This window comes from Acanthisitta chloris, unplaced genomic scaffold (genome assembly GCF_000695815.1).
Source record: "Acanthisitta chloris isolate BGI_N310 unplaced genomic scaffold, ASM69581v1 scaffold44145, whole genome shotgun sequence".
In the NCBI taxonomy this organism is placed as follows: Eukaryota; Metazoa; Chordata; class Aves; order Passeriformes; family Acanthisittidae; genus Acanthisitta; species Acanthisitta chloris.
Genome location: NW_008676219.1, coordinates 47,708 through 60,250, shown reverse-complemented (window position 1 = coordinate 60,250; position 12,543 = coordinate 47,708). Strand labels below are relative to the sequence as shown.

At 47.3% G+C, this 12,543-nt stretch overlaps 1 protein-coding gene across 1 annotated transcript in view; it reads right to left on the bottom strand.

Moving 5' to 3' along the window:
• Positions 1–278: 278 nt before the first annotated feature.
• The window catches only part of FBXW4 (F-box and WD repeat domain containing 4), a gene marked incomplete at its 5' end in the record, with an annotated part of 49,870 nt that continues 37,605 nt past the window's right edge, over positions 279–12,543 (bottom strand). The window contains 3 exons of the mRNA XM_009076023.1: positions 279–640; positions 894–1,035; positions 1,181–1,321. Of these exons, the coding sequence (XP_009074271.1) occupies positions 524–640; positions 894–1,035; positions 1,181–1,321 (400 nt within the window). The remainder of the gene's footprint in view (positions 641–893; positions 1,036–1,180; positions 1,322–12,543) is intronic.

The window sequence follows — 12,543 nt, the reverse complement described above, 5'->3', positions numbered from 1 at the left end:
GCCTTGTAGTTCAATTGTTGCTCTTGGCTGTGAAGGACAACACAAGCAGCTGTCAGGAGAGCAAGCGCAGGTAAAAGGTGGGCCCTGCTCCAGGCACCTTTCCGTTCCACCAAATCAGTCCACCCCACACATAAGCCTAGACTTGGTTCATGCGGCTCAGAGCTTGGCTGCTCTCAGCCTGACCAGCACACACAGTTGATAGGGCATCCTGGCTCAACTTGCCCCTCAAATGCTGTATCCACAGGAGAAATAAGAGAGGGAAAAAAAGGAACACCATTAATAAAACAAACCCTGACTTCCACAAAATAAAAAGGATAAAGGACAATTGGCCTTTTATTTCCACTAAATGGCAGGTGAGGTTGAGAAAGTTTGGCCCTTTGTGCACTCTTCATTGTAGCTTTCTGACAGGCAAAAAAAGTCCCTTCAGAAGCCTTGTGGCCATTCTCACCTCCTGCCCTGTGATTCCCTGAGCCAAGTGTCAGCTCTGCTGAGTTGGGGTGATCAGAAGTAGCTGTGGTGCCCTTTACGGGGCCGTGAAGTCCAGGACGTGCAGGGCTGATGCCACGGCAGCGTACAGGTGGGTGGTACTGAAACGGAGGCAGTAAACTGGGCTGCTGGTGGGTGAAGACAGGTGAAAGCTCTGCAAGAAAACAGGAGAATCAACCTTTCAAAGAAGAGGTGAGCCCAAAGACCCCAGCTGGTGTAACAGACCCAAAGGCCGAGACAACTGAGGAAATCAGGCTTTTCCCTGCATATAGGTTAGGTTCCCCATGGTAGGCTTGCCCCAAAGACAGCCCAGCAGCCTCTCTCTTCTACTAAAGAGACATGGGCATAGAGCTGCCAGAGAACAGCTCAGCAAGTCTGATGCTGTCCAGCCTCAGGCTGGTGCTCACCTGGAGGCACCGTGTCTGCCGCTTATCCCAGAGACGCACCACACCATAGTACGAAGAGCCACTGGCAATCATATGGTTCTTATCGCTCCTTATGCAGTACAGGGCACTGTCATGGGGTTCTTCCCACTCCTGGACACACTTCCTGCAAGGGCAACACAAACCAGAGGGGGTTGAGCCTCCACCCAATTTGCCTGAAGGAGCTAATTCAGCAACAGGTGAGTTCCCAGACACTGCAAGGAGAGTCCAGGAGCCTCACGTGGGCCCAGATGCCGGCAGGGTAGGCTCACCTGGTGCTGGTCCGTATGTCCCAGTAGCGGATGTAGGTGTCATACCCACAAGAAAGGAGGAGTGAAGGTGTTTCGTAGAAAACATCAAGGACTCCAGCTCCGCGGTGGAAGTCGGTCCCTAAACAGGTCAACAGCTGACCACTGCAATAAAACACAAAGGGGAAGTAGTAATTCAGAGCAAAGAGCCCTCCCAATTCAACTGTCCAGAGCAGAGTCACAGCTGTAAGAGGAAGAGCCAAGGAACAGGCAGAGCAGATCCCCAGCAGAATGGGATAATTTTCCTTGGATGGAGTGTCCAGTATTCTGAATTATGGGGCTCCAGTTCCACAGGAGACAATTCTCAAACTCCAGATTAATCTGCAACAGCCTGGTCAATCCCATGCCATACTCTGCCCTTCAAAATACGGGGGTATTCCCCTGTAGCTTTAACACACAGCTCAGATTCACAGGCAAATCAGACTCTCCTGCCTCAGTCCACCATGGCTGCTCTCCTCAACCCCCTTCCAGTTACACTGCGTATTGCAAACACCCTGTCTGGGGCTAAATGTGACAGGTCAAGAGCAACCACCCCAAGGTATTTCTGGAGATGACCTTCCAAAGGCTAGATTTTTTTTCATTTTGTCCCTTCCCTTCTTTTTAGTTCCTTGCTTGCTGTGAAAGAGCAAGGCAAGATCTCCATGAAGCTCTACACCAGGTGCTTTGTGGTAGTATCACTGCTGCTCGTTCATGTGCAGAACCAGCAGCTCACCAGGTGGATGGTGCCTGGTGAGGGCCCATCCTGCCAGACTGCAAGAACCTTGAGCCCCTTCCCTGGGCCATATGAAATTGCATCAGGTACATGACACAGCCTGTTCCCAGTATCACTCCACCTGTCCCAGCACCCAGCAACTCCTAGCCATGACAGACTCTTAGGAATGGAGGGGACAATCTGCCCAGCTGCTTGAAATGGCCACCTATTGCAAACCCTCCTTTTCTTCCTCCTCACACCCTCTACATCAAAAATGCTGGACACAATAAACCTTGAAGCACCTGCTTTGCACACCCTGCTTCATGGCCACCCCTCTCCAACAGGCTCTTGGTTCTCAGGACAATGAAGCAGTCCTGAAAGCCAACCGCACAGATCCCGCAGTGGGGTCACTCCCAGCATCTCCCTCCATTATTTTGTTACTTTCTGCTCCTTGATCCAGCATCACACAGTTCGGAGGCACATTGCCAAATGCCTTAATTCTGTCTGTAATCTGGGCTAAAGCCCTCATCAGGGGATAAAGACCACACAAAAGGAGAAATAGAGTCCTGGGAGATGTTAAAACGAGTAAACACCTTTGTGTCAGGAGAGAGAAATCGCTGATAAAGCAGATTAGTGCCTCAAGCCCTGGTGTCCCCAGATCAGAAGGCGAGCCCTGGCCGATCTTTGCAGCCAGCACGCTTCTATGATCACAGAGCTGGCGGCATGCTGGGGCCAGCCTGTTTCCCCACAGTCACTCTCCAAAGAGCAGATTATGTAGAATAACAATTTCTTTGTGGCTGTGTAATTCCCTCCGTGACCGTGGCTGTGGGCAGCTACATTGGTCCTTGATGCCAGGGCCCTAGCAACCATTTAGAGAGGCCAACCAGCCCTAGCAATGGCCCCCCCATGCAAACCTCTCGGACAAGCTTTAACATCAAGTGCATGAATTAATCCCCCCCAACACGAATCCAGGGGTGCTGGCTTATTGGACTTTGTGTTTTTCCAGGCAAGGGATCGAGGGGATTCCAGGCTTCAGCCTTTTGCAACCTTCTCACAATACATTAACCCTTAGAAGGTTACTTGCAAACTAACCTAGCAGCAACTCAGCACCTGTCTGCAGGTTGAGAGGTTGAAGCATTTGCAGTCAGAGCACCGGGAGCAAGAGCTGTGGGGTTTGGTTGGTGCAGATGGGTCCTCAGATCCATCATGGAGTGAGACATGGATGGGCATCTCTAAGCTCTGGCACTCCCTTGCCCCTCCAAGCACACAGATCCTCTCCATCTGCCATTCTGCAAAGCCAGCAGGACAGATGGACATGCACACAGCCCTTCTCAAGGTTTCTGAAAAACCTCCTTCATTCTGTGAGTTATATGTGTGGCCCAGAGTTGTAAGACACAGAACAGAGGTTCTGAGAAGGAGTCAGCAGCTCTCCCAGACAAGAAGCCCTGGACTATCCGTGAGATGCATAAGGGGCCAGATAGCCCAACAGAGTCCTCTGCCAGGTGCTCAGGCAGGAGCAAGGAGTTCCAGGAGATAAGCTATCCCAGCAAACCCTAGGCAACACCAGCAGCTTGTACCCATCTCCCCACTTTGGCATGCTGCTTTGTTTCTGGTTTTGCAGGGTAGGCCCTGAGCTGGTACTCTGAGCATGTGAGAAGAAACCAGGACATACAGCTGCACATGGGCCACACAGCCCAGTAGCACATCTGGTGAATATCCTGCTGGCTAGTTGATGTCTGTCTGTGTTAGTTCCTTTCCACCATTTTCCTTTCTAGCACACCTTTAATATGTAAAGGACTAAGGGAGCTCAGGTAGAGAGGAGCATTGAGCTGAGGAAAGGTAGCAGGATGTAGAAGCACATCCAGGAATATTTTACTCACTGGGACCAGCCCTCTTCCTCTTCTCAGGTGCTTGAAATAGGTCACAGCCGTTCTCCTCACAACCTCTCACCCCTAAACAAGCACTCATCACACTCAGAGCAAGCCTAGCCACACTAAAGCTTGTCTTCCATTCCCCAGACCTGACTTCAGTCTGCAGTGCTGGAAGATGGCAGCAAATTTTACTGGCAGCCTGGTGATGTCTCCAAGTGAACAATAGCAGCATCAGAGGGTCAGGAGAAACCAGAGTATCTGGATTCCTGCTTTCACTCTGCTGGTTTGTTAGGCAGTTCAGATCTTCTTTCCCAAGAACAGGTCAGCCAAAGCAGCTCTCAGCTGCGAGGTGCCACCCCTGGATACAGCACAGCCCTTGGGCAGTTTATAGAGGCAACACATTAGTTGCTACAGTGAAGCACTTACCATCTGGGACCAGGGGAAAATGGTACTCTGCTGTGCACTGGGCACACAAACCAAAACACCCAAGTGTTCTGGCATGGGCACACTTAAGGTGATAAAGATGCAGAACACAATTTATATTTCCTCCTTTTTTCAGCAGATTAAGATGTCTCTGCACCAGCTACCACCATGTCAGACTAGTTCTACATGCCTACAGCATGCACAGCCATGCTGAGCCCATGCTGGGAAGGGAGCTTCTTACTACTACAACTCTTCCAACCTTGGGATCACAAGTTAGTGCCTACAAATTGTCCTGTCTTTGTTATCCCAAATACTCCTTGGCCTCAAACCCTAGTCCCCAACAGCTTCCACTGCCTAGGGAGAAAAACCCACAGCCAATCCTTAATAATCCATAAAGGATCAAGATAACCCTGCAAGGGGCAACAGAAAAGCAGCAGATACACCAGCACATCACCAGTGTTTCTAACAACTTACATGGAGAGATGATGCCTACTTCATGAGAGACTGAAAGAGATGTCATAGCTACCTTGAACCTTGGTCACCAGCTTGCAGAGATCACTAGCACCAGTCAAACACATTAGGGAACAGCCTTCTCCTTTCCTTTGTGGTCTCTTTTTCACCCAAACGCCTTTCAAAGCCAGGCTAGCTGAACCTCAGCACTTCAGAGGCTCTGTCCTTGTTGTGGGCTATGAAGGTTAGTTGGGAAGCATCTGTGAAGACCAAGCAAGATCAAGCATGGAAGGTCCAAAGCCCCTTCCCACCATGCCAGCAGTAACAAGCAGAAGCTGTTTCACTCCCAGGCCTTCTTCAGGTAAGCCAGGTGCAGATGGTGCGAGCTCTAGTATGTTTTCAGTACTGAACAGCTTAGGCCAGATAGTGCCCTGGTTCAGCCCCAGTGCTGGGCAGCACTAAGAGAAACCACTTTCTCTTATCACCCTCCACAACTACCTGAAAGTAGGTTGTAGCCAGGTGGGAATCAGTCTCTTCTCCCACGAAACTAGTGACAGGACAAGAGGACAGTCTTAAGAAGCACCAGGGGAGGCTTAGGTTAGGTATTAAGATGAATTTCTTCACAGAAAGGGTGATTAGACACTGGAATGGACTGCCCAGGGAGGTGGTGGAGTCACTGTACCTGGAGGTGTTTAAGGAGAGACTGGACACGGTATTAAGGTGCCATGGTCTAGCTGACATGGTGGTGGTAGGTCATAGGTTGGACTCGATGATCTCACAGGTCTTTTCCAACCTGATTGATCCTGTCATAAACTCTGCACCAGTGGAGCTCTGTGAGGCAGAACCACAAACATGGCAGTGTAGGTTTCCTGGAAAGACCAGTGTAGTGCCAGGGCTCTTGGTTTCAGCACTTTAACCACAAACCACCCAGGCCAATGCAGCCTACAGACACACAGGTAGGCCTCCAGCACTGAGGAATCTCACAGATAGTCCTGATCTCTCCTACTTTCTGCTAAGCATCTAGACAGACTGAAATAATACTGGTTGTAATCCAGTACCACCCTACAAGGAACAGAGCCAGAGCAAATCCAGCAGCCCATTTTGTCCCTAGCACAAGAAAGCTCTATTAGCACCAGGCTCTGGACTCCTTGCTGATAGAACAAGATGTTTAAACAAAGTCTGTGTGCCTGGGAAATGTATCAAACTAATGAGTCAAAAATAGAAAGGCATTTTGTTCGGACACTATAGAGAAACCTTTGACTCATATCCATTAATTTCTATGTTGTTCAGAAAACAAGACTTTTTGTAATTACTTTTGAAATAAGCTGTGTGTTTGGGATTTCACATTCCACTCTGCTTTCCATGCTGGAAATCTAGCCATGAGCAATGCTACCCTGATACCTCCAGAAGACAGAAGCCTTCTAGCCTGGAAACAGAGTAAACTACTAAGGAAGGGAAGAAACAGGCTGGTTTCTTTAAGTTTTTGTTTGAAAAACAGCTTAAAGTTTTATTCCTTCTCAGTCCACTAATATGAAGACAAAATAAGATCAGTCATGGCAGAGCCCAGATGGTTAGTTTCCAGATAATCCATGAGATATTTCTGCCAGCAAGTTAAAGTCATATACAGCTTCCCAAGCCACCGCAATTATTTGTGTGACCATAAAAGCTCAGGATTTCCTGACATCTTGCTGATAGTTTGAGTCCAAAAAGTGCCTGCACCTCCCTCCCTGTACCCTGCCCATTTGCAGGTCTTGCCCAGCTGTCTCCAGTGCACATGAAGTACACTCCAAAAGCTGGGATTAAACAATAAACACTTTTCTCCCCACCCTCCATTTTTTGGTGACCCTGATTCACTAGAATTGATACTATACAAAGAGGTGAATTCTAGAAAACTGCTGAATTCAGAACACCTGCTAAAACCAGAGATGTGCAAAACTGAGGACATAGTAATTTGCTCTGGAAACCTCATCTGTGAACCATGATCATCCATCAAAGAGAAGATGCCATTGCACATAAGCAGATGACTATTCAGAAACTGAACAGAGCTCTACACTAATATTTTAGCCCCAATAACTACTTAAAACAAGACAGGTGGGAAGCGTATACATTAAACCAAAGTAGAGAGCCCTGTTCAGTTCAAAACACTGAGATAGATACTTGATCTGAGTATCAAACAGAGAAAGGAAACCAAATCCATTTAAAAATAATTATTCAGAGTGCAGCATTTGCACAACTTCTGTCATCCAATTTGGAGGGCACACCAAAACCAAAGGGAAGAGTTGAGCTGTTGTCTCTTCCAGGAACTCTGCAACAGCAGCTGAGGCACCGAGGAGATACAGCAACTTATGCTAAGAAGGGAAAGGCTTGATCAAACATCAGCAATGTACGTAGGGAGAAGCAGAGATCCTTGACAAAGTTATTCTTCACAGAGTTATCGCACCCCAAGGTTACCCCTGCATTTAGACCAGGCTACTAATTCCTGCAGGGATGTGTGGGATCGGCTTGGGGAATTTTGAGGGAGCACCTCCAAGTGAAAAGACTCAGAGATGCTGTTATAAATTATTTTCAGGAGAAATGCCTCTCTCTGATTCCTCAGTACAACTGAAGGGACTTGAGGCAGTAGGGGGCAATGACACCAACGATGGTCTCAGATTGTGTCAGGGGGGAGAGACAGAAGAGGGAGTTTTGCCTTCTTTTCTTCTGCTTTCTCTGAATTGGCCCACACACATTTTAAATGGTCCAATAAAAAGATACAATTTCTTTACCTTTCCAGCTCTGGGACCCTGTGAGTTTTTGTTGTTCGGGTTCCTGTAAGGTTAAGTTCAGAGGATAAACTGACACGCTGGGCTATGGGAAAAAGCCAGTTTCTTCAAATAAAGCCACAACGGTGCAAAAGAGACCCTGCTGGGGCTTTTATTTGGGAAAACAAACAGAAATGGCACCAAGCCCTTCTGCTTTACGAACCAATTTAACTATAAAACCAATGTTCTCCCTCTCGGGGGTGAGGAGGGGAGAGAGGCAGGACATGACAATAGTCCAAAACCTTGGTGGTGGGGGGGAAAGAAGATAGGACAAAAAAAGTTGTCTATCCCTTTTTCTTTCTTGTCCAAGGCTCCTTTTCTTAGCACACGTGTGTTCTTGTAAAAACGATTAGATTGCAATTTGTATAACATGGTGACCCCCAAATTCAGACATTTAACCCCTTTTCTCTGCAAAGAATGTCAAGAATGTCTTCTCTGTCTTTCTTTCCAACGGGAGGAGTAGGGGGGAATTCTCTCAAACTGTGATTTCTTGGAGGAAGAGAAAAAGAGGGAGGCAAGGAAAAGAAGCAGGGAATTCTCAAAGCCTCTCGCCTTTCGCCCCACTTGTGTGGGAACAGGCGGTTGTATTGCTCCCTTTCTGGACAGAGCTCTGCAGGTCTCCTTTAGAGGGGAGACAAAAAAATGGAGAGTCCAAATCAAAACAAAGCCATCTGTTTAAATGAGCTACCACTAGCCAGTGGCAGCGGGGGCTCCCCTTCCCATTCTTCTCTCTTGCCTCTGTTGATTCTCTCTCAACCCAGGGAAAAATAAAGATTACTTTTGCTTTGGCTCAGAGGGATGAAACTGATTGATGTGCTTGGAGTGTCCAGCCCCCACCCATGCTCTCTGATTGTTCAAGGCCTTGTAAAGTTGTCATAAATATGCCTGAACAAGAGTGCAAAGGCCATGGCATGCCCTGGACATGCACACATCCAAAGGGCAGGAGCTGGCCTCATGCTCCTCTCTAGTGAGACAGGGCCAAGACTGCCATGGGGAAGAAAGGATTTAGGATAAACACCTGTATGTTCATCCTCTTACAATGGTTTTACATTTAGGTTAGGATGCACCAGACCCCTCTTCACAAAAGAAAGGCAGAAGATGCACAGCTTATGTGAAAGTTCAGAAACACAGTGTCAAAAAAACCTCCCAGAAATCAGTAAAGAACCCCAAGACCCCAGTTTTGAGAACATATGCTGCATTCCATAGGAATACGTTGCACAGACAAGACTCAAGCTGTCCATTATAGCCAGGAGACAGAGCTCTGAACACAACAGTCTTCTAAAAGGGACAGTCATCCAAGAGAGCCACTTAAAAGGTTCCCTCCAGCAGCAAGCTTCCTAGCTTCCCCCCTAACTGCCTCAAGTAGTTGGCCATAGGCCCAGTGTCCTGCCTCCAACAGCACCCAAGATCTCAGAGCAAGCGAATCAAATCCTGCAGTTGAAAGCTGCAGAACTGAGGCAGGAATTTCCATCTAGCCTTGTTAAGTGAGTCATTTATTCCTGAAGACAGGAAACCTGTTTATACCTAGTCTTGCTGCTCAAGTCACACATGGAATTGCCACTTTGAAGAAGGACCTGCTTTTCCCTTTCCACAGATCTACATCGCAAGTGTCCACTCTACCTACCTCACTGCAGAGGGACCAAATTAGAAATCCAAAGACAGTTGTTGTGCCTGCTTTAATATGAACAGGCTGAGAAGGAGTTTGCCTGAAGACAAAACTTCCCTTATGACAGACCTCAGTCTGTCACTTTACCAACACTTTTTCATTTGCATTTCAGGAAGAAGGCATGGCATTTGTGTTCCTGATTAACCAAAGGACATATAAATGGGAATACCCTGAACTAGTGCTGTAAAAAGAGTAACCAAAGACATCTGTGGACAGGCTGAGGAAACAGCACAGCAAGAAACAAACAGGAAAGCCTTGGGGAAAAGAGAATGAGCAGCCACCTGAGGAAGGACAACTACCTATGGATCATCCTACTGCACTGAGTGGAGGCAGGAGAAGGCACACATTTGGATTCACTTACCTGATGTAAGCACAGCCTAGAAAGCTGTTTAGCTCACGGTTTGACAAGATTTGGATCGGTTATTGTGATTTAAAACTGTTCAGCCAAGACAGAGATGCTGAGAAAGAAACCCAAGCCTGAAAGGAGTAGGGAGCCTCTTTCCCACAAAACCTGGAGGAATTTCCTTGGAAAAAAAAGATGCCTGGTATATGAACCTATAAAAAAGCAGCACAGGAAAGGGTATTCCATATCTACAGCATGCTATTATGATTCTTCTACTCCCCAAATCCTGCGAAACTGTTATCAGTGCCAGGATATTTGCCATCACTTGTCTCTCCTGTTATCAGACATATTCACCCACTTGTCTGTGACTGGATAAATCCAGTTTAAATGCCTGAGTGGAACAGACTCCCTACACCTCTCAGAGTCAGTTACCTTTCCTTTCGATCTCGCAACTTCAGTTCTGGATCCATTTGCTTCCTTCACCAAACAGCTCCTTTTGCTATTAAGTTAGAGGGTCTCAAACTTGTTTCAACCTTGGAGTTCAAAGCTGTGGAGAGAGTGCTCTTCTATGGAACTTATTTTAAAACACAATGCTGAGGAGTCTGCTGGTGCATCTTGGGCCAAGCTTCTACATCAAAAGCTTTTATTGAAGAGATTTAGCAAGTTGTATAACCAAGAACTAGACCTGCAGATTCTCATTTCACTCATCTACTTACACATGCTTTAAAAATCTGAGCATGACAGGATGCAAAGTCAAGAAGGACTGGGTTTAAACAGGAAAGCATCAGTAGTGATCAGCTAACCAGGGCGTTCAGTGTTTTATACTGCAACTGTGAAATTGCACTTGCTGTTTAAGAACAGCACAGGGAGCCCAAGCCTTCAAGCTCTCCCTCCTTGTTGACAATTGCTCGTGTTAACTCAGTGGGCTCTGAAGAGCCACCAAAATGGATCCAGATGAACATACACTGAAATTTGAAAGATGGCAACTAATTCTTGCCCACCCCATGGCACAGACAGCTGTAACCTAGCAAGGGACCTATGGGAGCACACAGGACCAAGGAGCAGCACATTAGCAAGCTTCAGCCAGCTGCTTATGATAGTAACGCTCATGCTGACTCTTGGAAAGAAAGAGCATAATACAATAGCACTATAGGCAAAACAGTTTACTAACCTGCTCACAGCAGCTGCCTGGCTACCCTGAGCCTCCTCCCCAGCCTTCTGCTGAGGGCCCCAGCCATACACCTGGATGTCCCTTCTCCTCCACTCCTAAGCCACTCTCATGAATCCTCTACCTCCCACCTCCCCAAAACTTGCAGACATCAAAGGCACCTGTCTTGAACACCTGAAGAGCAGGGGGGCCTAACGGTCAAGAAATGCAACTCTGTATCTCCCCCTTCCATGCACTCTATTTTTTTTCCCCATCTCTTTGAAAAAGGTGGCAGAGATAAATGGAGAACAAAGAAACAAGAAAAAGCCACAGCTCTGGCCCACACCCTGCCTATTACTTAAGGGGGAAGGAACTCTTCCGAAAGAGGAGGAAAAAAATGTGCTCAGACACAATGGCTCAAAAGGCCGGGCAGCAAACCGGGCCACTTTGTACTGCTAACAAGGGAAACCTAATTACAGGAAGAGGGCAAAGAGGGACAGATAAAAGGGATACAAAATTTCAACATCTGTTGCCATAAAGGGACAAGAAGTGGGGAAACGCAAAGTGTCAGTTTGGTGTCAGTGACGGCGTAAAGCCACTTTCAAAGGGCTTAGGAGAGGGAGAAAAACCGAACAAGAAATTAGAGGGTTCTTAAAAAAACAGAACAAAACAAAAAAACACCCACTCTGCCAAAAATGCTTTCAAAAGAGGGGAGAAAATGGACAAAGACTGGATATTTAAAAGGTAGAGGATCTGGGTGGCTTGCAGGGCACAGCTAACTTTGGTTCAGTTTTCACAATAGCTCTCGTGCCCTGCATCTGTCATGTCATGTCACAGGAAAGAACATTGTAGGATTTGTGCATTCAGAGTGTTTATAGCATGATGACTACCATGTCAGACAGATCACTCGTCCATTTCAAATATCAGGCTTGGCAGAATAGCTCCAAGAGTTGCTGCAAAGAGACCTCTGGAGTATCCTACCTTATGGAGAAGCATCCTTGAGGCAGAGGCATTTGCCACCTAAAGACATTCAGACCAACCCAATAAGATGAGGAGCAACAGTTCTCCGGCAGGTACATGACAAATGCTGGCCCTGGAGCTGTTTGCAGTGGTGCATCATCCTCATCTTACAAGGAATTTAAACTCCCAGAGACAATAGGAAGAGAAAGAAAGTGGAGGAGGATCTGAAGAAAGTTTCCTTTACTCTTGTTTGTCATTAAGTGGCTGTTCTGCTGAGCCACAAGCTCGCACTGGTAGATGAGCCATGAAGGTTTGAATAAAGGCAAATGCGAGCAGAGATATCTGACCTACAATAGGGGCAGCTGCCAGCATATCCCTCACTGACATGGATGGGCAAGGGGGCTTGTAAGAGGTCAAGGAGTCAGCAAGGCCTGGTACTTGATGCAAAGACATGAGTTCATATCCAGCGGCCCATACTGCTCATTGTTCTCCTTTCCCATGCAGACTTCCAATCCCCAAAGTTACTTACAGCTGTCCTCCACACACACCCCTTGATCCTGAGTAGGAGTAAGTGCACAGCAACTTCCTCACATCTAAAAGCAATCAGATGGCACAATGTAGCATCTGTGGGATGAGAGATGTCCTCCAGAGGTGCAGCTAGCCAGCTTCAAAAGCATAAGAAAAAAACCCCTAAATCCTCTTTTATTACAGGAGAAAGGGCCAGGTGTAGCAGCAGCTGGAATTTCAGCCATCAGAGACAGTGCCTTGGCATTACACAGTCATTCCCCTGCTTTAGGCTCCCCTTGACAATTGCTTGTTGCTGCCTGTTGTGGCTTTGATCCAATGCCATCATCTCAGCAGAGTCAGAAATGAAAGACAGTTGTGGGGGTGGGATGCAGCAAGAGGCGTTTCCTTTTCCCACTAAAAATTTCTTCACCGCCAAACCCAACCAAGCCCTTTTCAAAGCACAGGACA